General features: G+C 38.0%; 3 protein-coding genes and 1 non-coding gene across 4 annotated transcripts; all 4 read right to left on the bottom strand.

The window, feature by feature from the left end:
- On the bottom strand, positions 3,223 to 3,294 carry TRNAQ-CUG. Its single transcript has one exon. It is a non-coding gene; the product is annotated as a tRNA-Gln (tRNA).
- Positions 4,127 to 6,869, bottom strand: LOC18777594 (F-box protein SKIP8). The gene is made up of 3 exons (XM_007209329.2): positions 6,091 to 6,869; positions 5,061 to 5,257; positions 4,127 to 4,668 (listed from the first exon to the last, which is right to left on the bottom strand). The coding sequence occupies exons 1-3, from the start codon at positions 6,550 to 6,552 to the stop codon at positions 4,413 to 4,415; spliced, it is 915 nt and encodes a 304-aa protein (XP_007209391.1). The 5' UTR covers positions 6,553 to 6,869; the 3' UTR covers positions 4,127 to 4,412.
- LOC18777213 (uncharacterized protein slp1) lies at positions 7,590 to 11,213 on the bottom strand. The gene is made up of 4 exons (XM_020563367.1): positions 10,629 to 11,213; positions 8,377 to 9,752; positions 8,176 to 8,261; positions 7,590 to 8,058 (listed from the first exon to the last, which is right to left on the bottom strand). The coding sequence occupies exons 1-4, from the start codon at positions 10,885 to 10,887 to the stop codon at positions 7,821 to 7,823; spliced, it is 1,959 nt and encodes a 652-aa protein (XP_020418956.1). The 5' UTR covers positions 10,888 to 11,213; the 3' UTR covers positions 7,590 to 7,820.
- On the bottom strand, positions 13,307 to 19,221 carry LOC18777877 (probable inactive ATP-dependent zinc metalloprotease FTSHI 1, chloroplastic). Its single transcript, XM_007210331.2, has 15 exons — positions 18,324 to 19,221; positions 18,150 to 18,234; positions 17,243 to 17,677; positions 17,080 to 17,133; positions 16,901 to 16,966; positions 16,665 to 16,760; positions 16,455 to 16,583; positions 16,096 to 16,148; positions 15,714 to 15,909; positions 15,227 to 15,341; positions 14,883 to 15,157; positions 14,524 to 14,607; positions 14,332 to 14,444; positions 14,001 to 14,250; positions 13,307 to 13,859 (listed from the first exon to the last, which is right to left on the bottom strand). The coding sequence occupies exons 1-15, from the start codon at positions 19,022 to 19,024 to the stop codon at positions 13,665 to 13,667; spliced, it is 2,847 nt and encodes a 948-aa protein (XP_007210393.1). The 5' UTR covers positions 19,025 to 19,221; the 3' UTR covers positions 13,307 to 13,664.

Below are 19,561 nucleotides of genomic sequence, written 5' to 3'. Positions count from 1 at the left end.
TCAACACTAAATCCTCATACATTTTATTATTCATTTTTTACTCAACATTTTATTCACTTTTAAATTGTATTTTTATTTATCATCTTATTCGAAAATTTTATCCGATTGAGATATGAATTTTATAATAAATATTGACACATATGAACCCAAAAATCTTATCCAAATTAATTGTTTAGGTAAACAAATTTGAGAAAAAAAATAAAAAAATGAATAGTATTTGCCATTTGCCATGACAACGGGTGGAAATACACATTGCTTTTTGCAAGGGAAGCCACTATTCACGTGAATAGTAGCTGCCCTAGTCCCCCCCTTGCCATGACAAAAGACAAATAGGTGGAGTTGCTCTAAAATCCTCACTGATTTTCCAAGGCACGGCATTTTCCAACAGGGCAAGACCTTATTGCCAATGCCTGACCAAGAGCTTCTAGTGAGTGGCCAATACTTCCATCAAAAATCAATTTTAGCATGATATATTATACGAAACCTTCACTCTAAGCCTTCACTTTCAATTGTGACTTAACCTGAGCTGATACACCTTTTGTAATTGCAATGTTTCCACCAAGTGATGGAAATCACAGTGTCCTAAGAATCGCGTGTTTTTCATCACAACAAATTCGTTAAGCTCATTCATATACGCAATTTCCACTACATAAATTGTCTTGAACTGTTCGAATAGAACATGCCTATATGGCCATGTCAGTATTAATAATAACATTATTATTAAGATACAATTCCAATCCGAAAATAATAACAAATTTTCAGAACAATATAATATTTAGAGATTCTAAATGCCAATTAAGGCATTTATCAAAAATCTCAAGTAAAAATTCAGTTAAAATCCCAATGGGGCTTTCGGCAAACCCAGCCAGAATTTCAAATGTCAAAGCCCATAAACAAATGCATGCTGACCCTTCCAAGCTTATGAGCAACAAGCATGGGGTAAAGTGAAGCTATTTATGAAGTAAAAAACGATTGTGTTGATGTGAAGTCGATGTAGGACTGAAATAGACACCCACCCCCACTTTCTCTCTCTTTCTTCCTTCCCCGACACACACCCTTCCCCCACCTAGATTGTTTGAATCCCATCTTAAGATTAAGGTCAAAAGAACTCAAGTGTTGTCAATTGTGCAAGATCACTGAAATATAATTTGGTTAAGAGATTGGCAGTCAAGTATGTAGCTTCAAGTGAGTGCTCTTTCCTATCAGTGAGGGCTTTGGCTCCACGAACATAATCCAAGGGATCATCTTACAGGCCTAGATCATGCTATGGAACACCTTCAAATAAAAGTGCCTTCGTCGATTCAATTTATATGCATGTAGTAAGTTCAGGATTTAAATTATCCAGACATTGTGTTTATATATCTACATTTTTTTATCTCGTCAGTTTTCGTCAGGTTGTTGTATAAAGTTAAGAGTGTTGAACTCTTTGAACACCTTGCCTTTAGCTTGAGGTTAAGTGCTTTGTAGTGGTGGGAGTTTTGATGGTTTTCTGTATAGGAAAATATAACACACATCATCTTTCTTTAGATTCTTTTCAATTCAATGTGGTAAATATACCAGATGGTTTCACATACAACTCTACAATTTGGGCACTGTCTCCACATTTTTCGTAAAACTACATGCCGTCAAAGCTCCACTCTCATGCAGTTATCTCTTCAGTATCCTTGGACCTCGCTTATTCTTTGCTGCACTAACCAAGAATTTGAGAGAGTCAATAAATCTGGCACAAGAATTTAACCAAGTATAAGATCAGAGTTCATGTATGGCAGAAGAAATAAAATTTGATAAGCAATAACCATTGATTACATAAGAAATGAATGAACTGTTTTAATCCAACTACATTCTAGTGATGCCATGATGGAAGAACCTCAGATACATTTGGTAATTCACTCATAGTAGCAACCTCTGGCTCTCATCTTTTCGTACCGTTTGATTTTGGTTTTTCTTATTTAGGTTGTAGTGAGAGTTGTGAAACATTGTAGTAAACTTTTATTTGTTCTTCTCATCTTTTCTTACTGTTTTGGTTGAAGAGAGAAAAACAGAAAAGAAAAAAAAAAACAGAAGCAAATCTAAACCGTGTTTAAGAGGGAAATCAACGCTTACCTTAGTGCTAGTCTCCTCTTCCTCCCCTTCCAAAGGCAACCTCATCCAAGCTTTGTCCTTGCCGCCTATACCGGCCGCCTGATGCCAAAAATCCAGGACAGGGCCTGTATGCCTTTATCGGCCACCAACCAAAGCCTGGAATAGTTGCAATTCCACCTTGAATCCTTCCCTCTCCATTGCATCCCTTCTCCACTTCCTCTCTCCCACAGGACTTACAACCACTGCATCAAAGTTGGTTCCAAGCAAAAACCACATATCATGATTTGTTTTTTTTCACATGATTAATCATCAAAATTCACAATCATAGAGGTAAGGCCCAAAAGATTCAAAATTTGGAAAGGAAAAAAAATCCAAAAAGTCCAATCTATATCTCACACACACACCTGCATACCAAAGTCCACAACTTTGACTAGTGAATGGATTTATGTGATAATTTGCATAGAAAACCTAAATTTGACTCGGATGATATCAATTTAAAAATAAATAAAGGGCAACAGGGGAAATAAAAAGCATTTTACAAAAGATATAATCGACAGTGAATCCAAGTTCAAGCTGGTAGGTGTATGATAAATAAGGTGAATCATTTGGTGTACCGTGTACCTCAGGGGAAGCTCTTTGGTGGGTTCAGTGGCAGATTCTGATTGGGCAGCAAGTGAATCATCAGGTGGAGGAGAAGCAGGGCCTTGGCCTTCTACAACTGAAGCTGCACAGAGAAGAATGGCAGACTTTGAAGGGTTTGTTTTGAGAGTTGCTGAGCCATGCAACCAAGTCTTTGGGTTGGTGGAAGGAAACTGAGAGAGAGAGATGGGACGAGGTGCTTGCACTGAGAGAAGGGCTATTCCCATTCTCTCTCTCTCTCTCTGTCTGTGTGTTTGTTGTATGCCGCTCTTTCCCCAGTAGAATGAGAGGACTGGATAATACTTCCCTCTCTTTGTTTTAATTTGTAAGGCTCAGGCTCATACATCAATCGAGTAATAAATTGAGAAAAATATATGTTTTTGTTTCTTATGTGTACTTCATTATTTCTCCATTTATGTTTTCTTTTTTCTTGTTTTTGAAAGGGTACCTTTTATAACTTTCAAGCCTGATGCCAAAAAAAAGCCTAAAATTAAAAAGAGAAGGTTCCACCGAGACTTGAACTCGGGTTACTGGATTCAGAGTCCAATGTCCTAACCGCTAGACCATGGAACCTCAGATACTTATTCATCTCACCTCAATCATTTTAAACCTAAAATTGTCTACACTAACGAAAGCTGCCACGTGCTCTCACAATCCGTTAAACAAAGTCCTAATCTACGATATCAATTTGTTTAGCATATAGAACTATCAGAAGTTGGTGGTTCCTCTCCGTTCTCTGAATGTGCCTCTCCGTTCTCAGAAAGTATCTTGAATTCAGTCGTTATTCAATCTTGATCAAAAAAGATTGTTTAAATTTCTTTATTCTTCAATCTTTTTCATTGTTTTTGTTCTTCAAGATGGCTCAGGTAGTTTCAAGTGTGAGCCGAACATTTGGTTCTTGGGCTTTATTCTTCAATCTTTTTCATTGTTTTTGTTCTTCAAGATGGCTCAGGTAGTTTCAAGTGTGAGCCGAACATTTGGTTCTTGGACTGTGAAATATGAATTCACCGGAAGCACTCTTGAGAATCAATGGGCTGGAGTAATCCATAAAGAAAATGGAACTAAGAACTAATCTTTTTGAAGATTGAAGGGCAGAAGCCATTGCCGAAATCACTTCATCTATTTGTCATGAGCGGGTAGTTCGACCCTTAACACACATTACTTGCCACTATGGAGGCCAGAGATGTGAGTGTATATGCTACGATGCATTTATGTTCTCCCTTGAGAGATGGTTGGAGGTGGTTGTGTATGGTGTCCGGGGTAGAAATTTTAATTCTGTTCAAAATCCAATTTTAGCCAGTTTGAACCACTTTTTCCTGCACAAACTTTTCCCCTCAAATCTTTCAGACCCCAAAAAAAGAAAAAAAACCCTCAATCTTCTCTTTTCAAGAGACCATCCTTCAAGTATTCTCGAAACTCATTTTTATACCCAAGTAATTAATTTCGCAAATAATTTATCAACATTTATCACAATAACAATGAGAGGATGAGAAAAGAAACGGATAAACCTCTTGAACAGAAAACAACCAAAACTGAGGTTGGAAAAATTAACAGCATCTTGCAAGGAAAAATATAGTGAAAGTTGAAGCGACTTTGCTCCTGCAAAAGATACCACTATTCTTTTTTTTTTTCTTTTTTTTTTTTGAAACTAGTATCAAGTATATAATCGGTATCATCATATCTTCCTTTCCTTATTGCCCCTGCACAATCGGCTGTTCTACCTCTCCATTCATATCAGAGCTGTGATGATGCACCAGGTACCATCGCCCATTATGAAACTCAAAGACGTTGGTCACAATGAATGGCTTGGTATCGATTTCAAAATAAGTTTTCATGGTAACCCAAGCCATGTCTGTCAGAACCCGAGCACGCACATCCCGAATCTGAAAGTTGACCCCTTGCTCCCAATCAAACGCAAGTCGCCAACTCTGCATTACTGCATTATACCTGACGAGGAAGCAAAAATGACTTAGAACAATACGCACAGAACAACTGCCAATGCTTTTTAGAACAACATGCACAGCCTCATTCTTTCAATTCCCTCCAAATCCCAACTGAAAGGCATCGCATGAGCTGCGTGTGGCCATTTCATTGACCTTTTTCTCTAAGTCTGAGTTTGAAAAACAGAAATTCACTCCCATTGAAAAAAAAAAACACACAAAGTCATGCATAGCTTCTCTTTTCACAGTGGATACAAAAAGCATAATCAAAGGACTAGCAGTGATTTAAAGAAAAAACAAAAAACAACATTTTCACATCACATGGATGAGGTTAACAGAAGAAAGCACTCGTGACAGAAGTGCAGTTACCATACAGTACACAAATAAGAGGCATCTTACCCTGAAAAGAGTTCTCCTGAGGCATGAACACACTTCACATAGTCTGCATTCAGCCATAAACGACTCATTTCTGCAAGTGACCTTTCTCTGATGAAGTTAAAGAATTCAGTATTGACATTCACAATCGCTCTTGTAGCAGCATAGTAAGCCTTCCACCCATTAACTGGTGTTATACCATCCTGTTCCAATGTGAAGTCCTAGAAGAGAATTTGAAAAACCCAAAACAAAATATTCTTAGGACCCATTTGATGGGTGAAAATAAAGAACTGACATGCATTAGGACTTCAAAGATGGATAAATTTCTGTTTTCAAAATTAAATTAAACATACATCCCAACAAGAAATCTCTCAATAACTTTCAAATAATTAAATCTTGCTTATGGTTTCAGGCGGCAAAATACAGACACATTCAGTCGAGTACTTCTCTAATTAAAGAGACATAAAAAAAGTAATATTTGTAACAATATTGCAACTCAGATCATACAGAATTTTTTGGTTCTAAGATCAGATACAAATTGGCTGCACATTAAACCAAGATAAAAGAAACAAAGATTAAATTTTTTGATACATATATTTCATCATTTAATTGAAGGAAAACTTCATGCAGCTAAAATTTGACAATAAATCCAATGCAGTTAAAACAAGATTCTTCTTTTTCATCTCTCAGGCACCCAAAATGTGCCATAAGTAAACACACAATAGCGTAATCTCATCCCACATGTTTCACATCACAACTTACAACTGTAGCAAAGTAACATGCAATATCCTAATCTCGCTACACACGTCAAGCCACACCCAAAGTTCCAATACTATAAACAACAACAACAACAACAACAACAAAGCACACAATCCCAACCAATTTCCGATTAACTTACATGCACAAAGGGTCCAAATTTTCCCACATTTTCTCTACAACCAAACACACCATTCCTTCAATTGGAAACCACCTCGCCTTCAAATCAAAATTCAACAAAGACCAACATACAAATACTTCAAATACAAGAAGTTCGATAAATTCACCAATAACATACCTTATGATAAAGCGCTTTCCACGCATTATCATCATTCGCGGCCTTTCGCATGAGCGAATTAGTCATCGAAAGCCTACAGAGGCTCGGATAGTCCAAGTAGCTAAGCGCGTGCGTCGTAATCTCCGGAACAAGCTGCTCCATCATCGACGCGCCCGTCTGCCGCTCCGTAATCGCCGTCGCCGTCTTTTCCGTCACGTCTGGACCGGTCCCGCCGTTCAAGTGCGGCGCCCTCAGCGGCTCCGAATCGGAGCCGGAGACGACGTCGTTACAGTTGCAAGCACAGCAAGCTCGCAGCTTTTCGTTTTTATTCGACGTCGACAGGTCGGTAGCCGAGCCGCCTGATTTGGGTTTGAAAGTGAGTGATCGAACGGCGAGGAGAGCGAGGAAGAAGGAGAGAAAAGTGAATATGAGGGCTACGAAGAAGGTTTGGGGAGATGAGAGACTGAAGGCAATGCTCTCCATTCATAAGACATGAAAGCTTTGCAGAACATGAAAACCCTAAATATCTGGTGCGGCAGAGTCCATGATAAGGGTGTATTGTGTGTGTGGCGGAGAGCGAAATTGCGCCGTTTCGTCTCGGCGTGGTTCGCTGTGGTGGGGTTGTTTGGAAAACCCTAATGCGGAGATTGAATTTTACAGAAGTTTCAGGCTTTCTCAGGAGATAAGTGGGGAGAGAGAGAGAGAGAGAGAGGGTGGTTGTGAGCTGTGACTCGTGAGTCGTAACGGACTGAGGTCCGAGAACAACTCGAACCGTGTGTGCCGGGTCAATATTACATAATAATATTTATTAATTAATGCGCGATTATTCTTTACATAAATTTCTTGGGGGATGTTTTCGTAATTTCAACTTCCTTATTTTTACTATTAATTCAATTTTTGTCATTCAAATTTTAATTAATGTATTTTTTTAAAAAATTATCATTCGTTTCCATATAAAATGTCTCAACTTTGCCAAGTCAATGGAGTGAATTGGAGGGTGCTTTGCCTTCATAGAGTATGGTTTAATAAATGGTTAATTATTTACAAATTAAATGGATTCTTTTATATATATAAGCGTTACTCTAACTTATTTTTTGTCAAAGTTAGAAAAGGGGAGTGGGATTTTCTCACTCCGAGTGCTATAACAGTATCTAAGACCATTGATCTATAAATCAATGCTCTTTTTGAAATGAACTAGGTCCAATTACTCTAACTTACGATGAGGAGGATCGACTCGAGTGTAAGAAGTTACACACTGCCCTAACTCCCATCTGCCAAATAAAACGGAGTTAAGTGAAGGAAATAGCTCATTATACAAGTTTAACACCATTTCAATCTTCAGAGCAGACTGTGCAGTGCATTTTAGACTTTTCGTCATTTTGGTTGAGTTAAGAAGTTTCATCGTACAGAACAGAATAAAAGAACAATAGAAAAAGATTCGATTTCAACGACACCAGGTCATGGGTTGGACCAATGGGACCTTATTTAGACTGCTGGCCTAGAAAGTCAGCGAAGACAAGTTGGGCCTTGAGGCATCAAATTTTGCAAATTTAGCTGCAAAGAGCCCAAGATTGCTGATTATTTTCTTATTGTTTTGTAATGATGTAGCTCAGAAAAAAAGAAAATGGAAATAAAAAGACAACCAACCTTTTTTTTTTTCTTTTCTACAACACCATTCTCTTCTTTTTATACGGAAGATCTAATGACTAAGGAGCCAAAAACCTATGGCACTACAAGAAAGAGGAGAAAGACTAACTACAGATCAAAGTAATGAATATTGTCATACTGCTGCTAACAATCATCAAAACCCAACCTCTACTTTTCCTGCACGCATTCTCAGGCTGAGAGGAGGCTCTGAAAAATGTCAAAACTTGCAATGAAACTAGTTTGAGAATGGCAAAGCACAAAAAGAAAAGACTAACGGCTAGAACAGCAAGCTCTTTACTTTCCAGGCTCGCTTGATCTTTCCTAACGTTTTCAAAATCCAGTCTGCAGTAACAAAGATTCATGTCATGTCAGTGAGTCAAAGAGACTGATATGAAGCAAAATTTAGTGCATAAAAAAATTGTGCAGAACTGTAGTAATATGTTGAGACATATTTCTAACCTTAACATGTTGTTTTCCCTGGCCAATGCATTCACTTGAGATGAGACAACAGCTTTCCATGATTCGAGGTCAGTAAATTCTTTTTCCTGGAGAATCGAAGGATGCCAAACGATTAGGCGGATAAAGCTTCCTTTCCCAAAAACTATATGCGTATACATTACAAATTGAAAAGACATTCAAGAAGAAAAAACCATGCAGTACCAAATTTTCCTTCCATTGCATGAGATCTTTAATCTCCGTTTTGGTTTTGTCCAAAAGCAATGATAATCTTAATAGCTCTTTACCAACCTCCGGCAAGATATCCCCTTGTCTTCGATTTAATTCTTTGATATATTCCTCCAGCACAGATAAGTTCAGCTCAAGTGACCTCACCTTTTGCATCAAAATCTTCAGAACAGAATCACCAGGAATTCTTCCATTTGGCTGCTGTCTTACCTTCATAACAGGTTCTGGAATTTTGTTCGTTGTTGCTGGAATCTTGTTCGTAGTTACTGGATTTTTGGTAACGTCTAAATTGACTTTTTGTGTATCTTCAATGTTTTCGATCCCTACACCAGCCGTTCGTACCCCATTTTGACCTTCACCACTTGTCCTCCGGTCAGTTGAACCAACCTCTTCTTTTGGAGAAGATATTACAGTTGCATTAGGCTCTGCCAATTTATTGGCCACAGATTCTGCAGACGCCACAATCAGATCTTCAAGCATTCGCTCAATTGCATTAATACCATACACCTCTAGAACACTCAGTGTGCAGTAAAACTCTGATCCATAGTGACTTAGCAAATCCAACTTCAAGTATCTTACCCATTTGGGTTCTGTCAGCTTAAAGGTTTGAGCATGCTTGACATTAGCAGCAACAAAGTTTCCCAATGGGGACCATGCGTCTGCTGGATAGCTTAAACTACCTGACAATTCAAATTCCTTGAAATTAGAAGAGTAATGCTCAAAGTTTGCAATTTTGACAGCATCTACCAGAGTCTCTTCTGCAAGTTCAACGATAACAAACTTCCCCCCTACGGAACAAGGGTTTCTCAGGTACTTATCGTGATCCTTGCCCAATATGTTGCTTGCTCCTTTTGCTTCCTTATTGTGAGCCACCACTTTTGCACCCTTGGATGCAGAGGCATAGTTGTACTCCGTTCCATCAGGTTCAAGTCCATGGGTAATGTTAACGAGCTGACTAGGCACATCCTGACCTTTTTCTTGCTTTGTTATGTTTCGAAATTCATCAAAATTGAGATAGGTGGAATGAGAAGTTCTTCCATTCAGATATTTCCCTGAATGATTTGTGTTCTGCTCTTCTTGTGCTTGATGTACTTCACAAACCAAATCACCATAACCTAAAACACTCCAAACTAATTTTTCTAACCTATTTGTCTCTGGAAGTGAGTACTTGGAAATTGCATAGTTGTGAGATACATCAGAATCATTACGGCTCTTAGACGAACCAAAATCTAATAGCATTCCATTAGTCTGCCTTCCGTTTCCGTTTTCTACAAATGAGCATGCATGATCACCGTGCTCACCATTGTGAACACTAGGACAATGTGTAGTTCTGTTATCAGGAGCTGAATTCCCTGAAGATGATATAGGCTCAAGTTAAACAAATTATGCATCAAATTTATAGACAAGGATAAAAGTTAAAATGCCACCTAAATAGCTTATCCTAAAATCATGAATCTGGAAATAGTAGAATGGTGATTACATAAGAATGCTCTCTAAATTCCAGCTAGAAAATAAGATTTGGTAAATCAGACACATTTTCATTCATCACCAAGAATGTAAGGGGACCAGTAGAAGAGATTTTCCCAACAGTACATATCAACTAAGGACAAACCATGGCAGAGATGCCGCATAAGAAAAAAATCAATATATCTAAAAGAAAAAGCCAGAAAACCCTACTTGGGAATTACAGTCTAGTTTCTAAAGATTTTAAAATTTTTAAGACAAAACCAAAACCACTAAAAAAATGAAATAGTGAATAAGAAACGAAGGCCTCTTCATGCTACAGAAAATTGTTGAAACAAAAAAGAAATTAGAATCTTCTAACACTATCATACCCAAAGAGAAAACTCACCTCTTCATTCACATGTAACTTGACTATGCTATGATAGAAAAGTCTACAACTAATTGGATAGTTATTCTCTAACAAACTTATTAGGGGAACATTAAACGCTTCAGCTTTCTTTCTACGCTTCAACTTATTAGTGAAATATTGATACAAAATGCAGATTGAGGAAATGGGTTTGCTAGAAATACAAAAATGAAAACTGGGTGTTAAGGAATTAGATGAAAGTGGGAGAAAGTAGAGCTAAAACCACAAAAACAAGACACAAAATTTACTAAGAATCCAAATCCAAAAACCAAAAATAAAATAAAAATCAGAATAAGAAATAGAGAAAAGCCAAAGCATAGAAAAATGGAACATAAATCATAAATGGAAAAGATGATACCTCCATTCCCATGGCCAAGACCAAGTTTAGAGTAGAACAGGAAGACAAGGCACCAAAGTGAGAAGATCAAAGACACAGATAATTCATAGAAGCTCTTGCTCTTATTGGTGCTGTAGTTGTTCTTCTTGTTTTTGTTCTTGCAGCTGTCATTGTTTTTCTGAAAATTGCAGCTTTCATTGTGTTTCTGAAAATTGAAGGTCTCATTGGTGTCTTTGCTTTGGCTTTTGATATATAAGGAGCCATTCCGAGGCTTCTTCATCTCTCATCTGTGCAGGAAGGGCCGTTGAGTTGAAGGGTTTTGCAGGGTCTTTCTGTTGCATCAAAAAGCATAGCGACAGAGGGAAGAGGGGGAGAGAAAATGTGGTCTTTCCTCACAAGTTTTTTTTGGGCAAAGAGATCTTCCAACTTCTGAGAAAATGTGGTCTTTCCTCAGAAATTGGAATCACGAAAAGTCCTTGTCTGCTTTTTGTGGCTAAATTATTCCCATTCGTGCGGGAACTGCTCTTCGCCGTTGAATTGAATGGCGCATAAGTCGGTTTTAGAGCAAGTTTAAGTTGAACTTCAAGTTTAACCCATATCTTACGAACGGCTTAATTTGGTGTGTCAAGTTTCAACGGCCACTTCCAATGCCACTAAGGCCACCTCCAGCGGAAGCCCAAACCCGAGCAAATGGCAGGCCCAGGCCACAAACTCTCCCTCCAGCGCGCAAGGTCCAGCCCTGGCAAGGGGTGGGACCCACCAACTCGGGTAAGTCCGCGGGCAAAAATTGATTGGGCTGTTATCTCAAAGCTGCTGACGTCAGTGCTGATCTACCAACCCATAAAAATCAACGGCTATAAGCCACGTGGCTTCTCCTAGAGCCTCTGATTCAAAAATTTTATCAAATCCAACGGCTGTCCAATTTTTTGTTAAAAAAAATATCAAAAAATTATATACATTTTTCTATAAATACCTACCAATATTATTCACTTTCCACACCAAATCTTCATACAAATTCATCACTTTCCAATATTTTTCACTTTCCGCACAAAATTTTCTCTACAAAATTCCATTTGTGCAAAAATACAAATGGCCTCTTCCATCGAAGCCGAAGGGTTGCGGACAAACGTTCAAAGAGGTCAAAATCTTGGCGACAAGGTAAAAAAAAAATGCCGTTTGATTCAATTTAATGTCTTTTTTTATTTATATATTTCTTGCATTTCCAATTTATTTTTTAAAAGAGATTATTCAAGGCAAATAAAAAAGAGGAAAACCATTACACATGGCTCCTCAAGTGAACAATGCCCACAGTTGGTTCCAATGGTGCATTTTGTGTCGAAAATAATGGCACTTTTATGTCATCCGAAGGAAAATACTCCCCCACGTTGTGATCCAGTGGAACCGCCTCCGTTAATGATTGACTCGTCATTGTTCTCTATTGTGTCGGACTATAAGGACCAGGAGTATTTCAATTGTATGATGAGTGAGTAAGTATTTCAATTGTATGATGAGTGAGATGTGAATTTTATAATAGATATGGACACGTGGCAACTAAAAATCTTGTTCAAAAATTTAATTTGAAAATTTTATCCGAAAATGTCATCTGAATTTTTAGGCTAGAATTTTATAATAAATAGTGACACGTGGCAACTGAAAATCTTATCCGAAAAGCTTATCAAAATTAATGGTTTAAGTATAAAAAATAGAAAAAAAATTAAAGTGAATAGTATTGGCTCTTACCATTTCCTTTTGGGATGCAACCAAAAAAGGCGAGGTTGCCACTATTCATGTAAATAGTGACAAACATTGCCTTGCCCTTACCCTTTGGAGTGGAGGTGCTCTAAGGCCACCTCCACCGCAGGCCATTTTGCCAGGGCAAGAGGCCCCTTTTCTAGGGTTTGGACCTCCAACGCACGTGAAGCAGCCCGGGCAAGCCCTGGGTCCCACCAGCCCGGGCAAGCCCAAGGGTAGATCTTGCCTGGGCTTCAGCCCGAAGGCGCTGACGTCAACGAGAAAAAAAAATTCAAAAATATCCACACAAAAAAAACAAACAAAAAATTATGGATGTTTTCCCTATAAATACATAATAATCTTATTCATTTTCCACACCAAATTCTCATACGAACTCTTCTCCTTCCAATATTTGTAAATTGTAATCAATTTTTTTTCTTGCATTTGTAAATTGTTTATATTTTCTTCCATATTTATATTTTTCTTGCTTAATCATTTTATTTCTTGTATTTCTAAATTGTTTATATTTTGTTGCATATTTTTTTCTTTTTTCTCTTGCCTTTGCCCTAATCTTTTGGGATGGAACCAAAAAAGGCAAAGCTGCCACTATTCACGTGAATAGTAGCAGCCCTTGCCTTGCTTTTGCCTTATCCTTAGCCTTTTGGGGTGGACATGGTCTAAAAGCTTGAAAACCAAAATGTTCAAAGACACTAATGTTGGAAGAGAGCTCAAGTTCGACTCTCCTAGTCTCCGATTGATTAATAAAAAACAGCCAAATTTGTTCTAGTAAATTAAAATTTGAATAAATGAGTCATTGCCAAGTCATAATAAGCGAAAGTTGATAAACAAATTTAGTGAGCATAACAGTACTCCGTATTTTAGACACCGTGCCTAACTTGAATGTAGCTTTGGAAATTTTGGGACACAAGATTTCACTTATAATGTTCATTAGGTTTAAAATTAGATGATTGTATCCAACTATCGGAGTTCTGATCTCATTGATGTTTAAATGAAAAAGGTGCAGATGAATTTGGAATTCTTAATCCTTTACATTCCTGGCTTTTTCTAATAACTACAGCTGAGCTACATCTATCAAACACAAGAATAAAACAAATTAACAAAGATAAAAAGCCCAATAAAAAGGAAAAATGGGCTTGCTTTGAATAGATTACACCTTCTTCTGGGTAGCGCACAACAAAACTACACGATACAATCTCATTCATGCTCTTCACGCTCTTGCTGGCAATGAAGCTTCCAATGCAGTCCTCATGCATGCACGGTACACAAAGAACACGGAGAGCCCCCCTGTATGGGATCTTTCATTAATCATAGGGTTTCTCCTTTGGATTGTGTTAGAAGGGCATACTCTAACTCACGTTCCTGTTCCTGTTCCTGTTTGATGAACTTAAGGCTGCCAGGATTTTCTTCCTCAAAAAGAAGCTTTAAGGGTGTCTGTGGAGGGTACTTGTTCAAGATAAAATCGATTTCTTCGCCGCTAATTTCCTTGCGTTCAAGAAGAACCTGAAATGAAAGTCAAAGAAGCCCGCAAGTCATTACACCACTTAAAGCCTCATAAGATATTCAAGAAATTCAATCATATGCACTTGAAGGATAAACATCTGTAGCACTTCCAAGATGCAAATTTGCATGCAGACCAATTACCTTCACAGTTTTAAGCAAGGCTGCATGGTGCCTTTTAAGCAAAGAAAGTGTTTTGTCATACATATTATGTATCAGCTCTTCAGTCCTTTTCGCAACCTCATCGTCTAAATTGAAGTTCACTGGTGGTTCAATTAGGTCATAGTCGTGGTACAGTGATCCCTCAAAGTCCAGCCGAGGGCCTACAAATTGAACTTTCTTCCTCCAAGGTGGTGGCTCTCCGTGTATGACCATTGGATTCTCCAAATTCCAACTGTAAGGAGTGAACAATCAATTCATTACAACATAACATAAAGCAGGGAGTTAGAAAAACAGTAGTGAATAAGGGCCTAACATGGTTAAAATTTTACGAGCAAGCCAAGATGCATCAGCAAGGTAGTCAACTGAAGCCCTTGATGTGTCCCGTCCATATATGACCTCTTCAGCGGCCCTCCCTCCAAGTAAAACCTGCACGGGGAAAGAGAAAATCCAAATTAATGAATAGGATGCAGTTAAAAGGAAACCATAAACAATAAAAAAAACTAACCTGAAGGCGATGCAGCAATTGTGGCCGGCGCTCAAACATGTATGATTCATCATCAAGTCGATGAAATACAACTTGCGATAATGTCTGAACAAATCACTCCATAAGTAACAAGTGATAGGAAAGATGACCCCAGAGTCAAATACTATTATTATAGTTATATCAAATTAGTCATTACATGCAAATGAACAGTGAAATTAATTTTAAAAGACAAGTTTTAAGTAAAATTAATTTTTCATCTTTTAAGTATGTAATGAACCACACAACTTTTAATCCATCAGAAAGTGTTGAAAACGTATAAGAGCAACAACTAACAAATCAGCCTATGGACAAAAAAGAAGATAAAGAAGCAGAAGGGGCACCTGACCACGAGGGATGATTGAGATACGATCACAGCATTCAACTTCTGCATTCTCATATTGCCTAAGCAGATGAGAAGTTATTGCAACTCCAACTTCAGTAGTGGATCGACGACATTGTCCCTGATGACCTAACTCTATTCCAACCCGTTTTGGTCCTACAGTAAGTCTATCAACTGCATCATCCAAGTCCGACTGACGAATTGACTCATGCCCCTTCCTCACCGCTACAAGTGCAGCCTCTTGGACCAGCTGAGCCAACTTTGCTCCCGTCCATCCTAATAATTATCAAATGTTTAGTCATCCAAATACCAAATTATACGGGAACAGCAATGACGGATGCATACCAGGTAAGTTCTGTGCATAGCTGGACAAATCAACAGACTCTGACATTTTCACTTTGCTTGCGTGGATTTTCAAAATATCCAATCTCCCCTTTGCAGCAGGAGGACGAATTTTTATCTACATGATAAAACCCAAATAACAATAAACCAGTAAATTTCATTGATTCATTCAACAGAGCTAACCTATACAATTTATGGATAAAGCAGAAAACAGACATTTGGACCTGCAATTAATTTATATCCACTAGTTCTGAAAAAGTTGCTAAATTATCCAATAGAGAATCATCCAGCAGGACAATTCCAACCAACAATTGGAAAATAGTTTAATGGCTCATTTAGGATCACATAAAGATGTATGATGTCCGATAAAAAAAAAAGGTATGATGTGACTGATGATATGTCAAGCTTAAACCAAAGAGTTAAAGTCCCTGAACTAACAGAGTGGACTAGTTCTAACTTCTAACAGTCTTTTACTCAGAAAGAAACAAACCTTGCGATCAAAACGACCTGGTCGGAGAAGTGCAGGGTCTAACAAATCCCTGCGATTTGTAGCAGCTAAAAATATAACACCTTTACCAGTATCAAACCCATCAAGCTCTATTAAGAGCTGGTTCAGTGTAGTTTCCCTCTCTTGAGTGGCTGCATTATACAGGTGGTCGGAAGATTCCTTAAAAATCCCTTGACGCCTGATCATACGATAACAAACATGTAGTACTAGTATTAGCATCCAATTAAAAATTATGGACTAGACACTTTTCAGCCAGCAGCTTGCACAATGATGATATGTCATGAAGCTATGTTGCTCACAAAATTTTAAAACCACAAACAATAGCACGCAATTCATAAAAATCCACCAAGAGAAATGTGCATACCTCGTAGCCAATGCATCAATTTCATCAATGAAAATAACTGACGGTTTGTTTACCTGCACCGAAAAATAAGATCATAATGTAGAAATCTCAACAGGACTTCAAGAAAGCAAAAATTCCATGCATTAATTGATGAAGAAACTCTACACTAAGAACCACTTATTAAAAGGGAAGTATACTTTATGTAAAATTACTGATAAAGGAGAATGACTTGCTTGTTGTTCCCACTTCTCACTTCTGGGGGACAAAGTGGGATAATATCGGGAGAACCAATGTTGTTAGCCACACAGTTCTATGCATTAAATATGGACGAGTGCAATCACAATTTACAGAATTCAACTACAAATGGGAAGTATAATCACCTTGGCTCTTTTGAATAGATCCCTAATACGAGCAGAACCAACACCAACTAAAACTTCAACAAATTCAGATCCAGCCATTTGGTAAAATGGAACACCAGCCTCACCCGCTATGGCCTTAGCAACCAGGGTCTGGAAACAGGCAAGTAAACTGAAAAATTACTACGGGCTAATTTCATGTGCACATATTGAAGATTAGGACAAATAAGAAACCTTGCCGCATCCAGGTGGGCCCTCTAAAAGAACCCCATGCGGAGGCTTTATTCCCATTTTATCAAACAGTTCTGGGTTCTTCAAGTACCTCACCAACTAATCAGCAGAATACCAAAGATATCAATAAGTTATCATTAATTTCAAATTTACAAACAAGAATTATAGTTAAGTTAAGACTGGGGGACAAATTGCAATACACAAGCAATTGATTCTCAACGATTAGTGAAAACGAATACCTCCTGGAGTTCCTCTACTGCTTCATCAATCCCTGCCACGTCACTAAACTTAACTCCAGTTGACCCCTGAACACATACATGTCAATACAATATTGAATTCTAAGAACCTCATGAAGAACTTCATGAAGAACTTCAGCATGCTAAGAAAGTACACAAATGAATAACTCTTAGAAACTAACATCAACACGAGCTTCTGCTTTAGACCGTGAAAAATCAATCCCTTGCCACAGATCCTGCAAATATTAAGTGCAACTCATGGCGATCAGATCCATGGCATAAATAAGGCAAGGCATTAATACAAGAAGAATAAGGAAAGAAACTGTAGAAATGACTCAGCATTACCCACTTCCTGAAGTTCTTAGGTCTTCTAGAGAGTGTGAAACGGACAAGAAGGACCATGGTCAAAAGGACAATTGTAATTGGTTTTAACATCTCAATGCTGGAAGATACACCACCAAAAGTGTAAAAATCAGAAAATTTAGAGAAAATGCCTCCGTCACTGAAGAAGTCAACAAGATTATCCCATACTCTCTCTAAAATTCCAAAGATGAGACCAAGAAAAAGTCTAATAAATGGTTTGGCTATAGGCCATGCGACATATACAGTCGACACAAAAACGAAACTGGTAACAGCAAATACTGCAGAAGCCAGGAACCCTCCAACAACAACTGCAGCAGCAGCCATTACAGCTGTTACCATTCCAAGCTCTACCATCATTCTGCTAGATATGGAAGATGCCACTGGATGAGGGTAACGTGGTAATTTTCCAACCAAAGACTGCAACAGAGGAATCAAACAGTAAGGAAAATATCAATTTTCTGTCGGAATAAAAGGAAAATCTTGACTCTTTAAACATTTGGTTCCAATTACATGCATCCATACAATACATTGTTTTCTATGATCCAAACCTCATGTCTGGAACATATACAAGAAGAGAGAGCTGCAAAAAATTTAAGTTTGAGAAAATAGAAGCTAATTCTTGAACCAGAGTATGTCCATACAGCTAAAGGTTTTCTATCATTGATAATAGAATTTATAAAGGAAGGTCAATACAGCCATGCTCACTTTCTAAGCGCTCAAACCAGAACCTCCAACTGAATGGGAGTACAATAGAAACACTCTAATTTCACACCATGAAAACTAGTGCCACAAGACAATTCACAAAAACTTTTGCCTTTATTAAAACCAATTTCTATTTGATTCACAAGTTATAATTAACTAAGCTCAAAAGAGTTCAAAGATTGATCACCGTAGCATGCCCCTCTATTACATATCTCGGGCCCGTATACTCCTCCAGAAGAGCCTGAGCTTCACCCTCATCCAGCCTCATTGCCCTAAAAAATTGCAAACAATATCACTGAACTGCCAAAACATCCACAAAAGCAAAACTCTTTAAGTAATTAAATGTTTTTTTCATTTTTACCATTTGGTTCTATGCAAGCTCTTCTGGCCTGGGATCTCCTTCAAATCGACAATGAAATCAGTGAACCCATAAGAAGTCCCTGTCACTTCCTTTAAAGTCAACAACTTAACCTTATCACTCTTCAAAGCTTTCTGAAAATCCTCAAAGCTCATTGTGGGCAATTCCCCCAAACTCCTCTCAAATTCCTCTTCCTCCGGCAACTCAGTCCCAAAAATCTGCTCTGGAACATAGAGCTTTCCTTTATACTCCCTCAAAATGTCCTTCAAATAAACAGATTCATCCCTCACTTCACTATAATTTTGACCCTCAGTCCTCTCTTTCTTCGGTTCTGCCTTCGAAAATTTCAATCTCTTTGCCCAGAGTTCAATAAAACCCACATTGGAATTCTTGCCCAAACTCTCTTTTTCTTTCGAAGTGTAAAACTTGTCACCAACTAAGTACCTGGGTTCAATCTGGCTTGGGTTCTCCTTCAAGACCCTGGTCACAAAATCGTCTTGGGGGGCTTTGCTAGTGTCACCCGACCGTGACGAGGGCCCCGAATACGACTGGCAAAGGAAGGTGAGTGTCCGGTGAGGGAAAGGTGGCTGTGGTTGAATTTTTCGAATCAAATTGAAGCGCTTTGAGTGATTTGGGGATTTGAAGTGGGTGTGGGGTTTGGGAATGTGAAGCCTGGGTGAATTGAGAATGTCCATTGAAGTCATTGTTGAGACGATAAAGAAGGTTGAACAAATGGTGGGATTAGAAAGGAATGTGGATATTTGCTCTCATTTCTTGGGGGTTTATCTCTTTTAGGGTTTATGATTTTTCATTTTGCCTCTGCAATTGTATTGCATGAATTTGAGTTGGAAGTTTGAAACTTTGAGTTCTGGTACTATCCGAGACCCAGGTTTCTTTTTTTTGGGTCTAACTGATCTGAGACCCAGGTTTCTTCATGCGGGTTCGGTTTATCGGGGTCCGAATTCGACTACCCTTGGGACTTGGTTTGTTTCTTTGGTATTTTCTTACTGTCGTTTAGATGAGTAAATGTATAAGTATTAATAAATTCATAAATGATGGAATTTAAAATGCCGAAAATTAATGTTTTAGAATTTATAAAGTTTTTTGTTTGACTAATGAATTTAAACACGGAATTTAACGTGTATAATTTTGAAATTTTAGAAATGACGATTATTCAGATAGAATTTAAAGTTGTTCTTTATGACCTCCAAATTCTATGTTTTTCGCACATGGAATTTCTA

Source organism: Prunus persica, chromosome G5 (assembly GCF_000346465.2).
Source record: "Prunus persica cultivar Lovell chromosome G5, Prunus_persica_NCBIv2, whole genome shotgun sequence".
Taxonomy (NCBI): Eukaryota; Viridiplantae; Streptophyta; class Magnoliopsida; order Rosales; family Rosaceae; genus Prunus; species Prunus persica.
The sequence above is the reverse complement of the archived record's forward strand: the minus strand, read 5'-3'. Positions and strand labels throughout refer to the sequence as shown.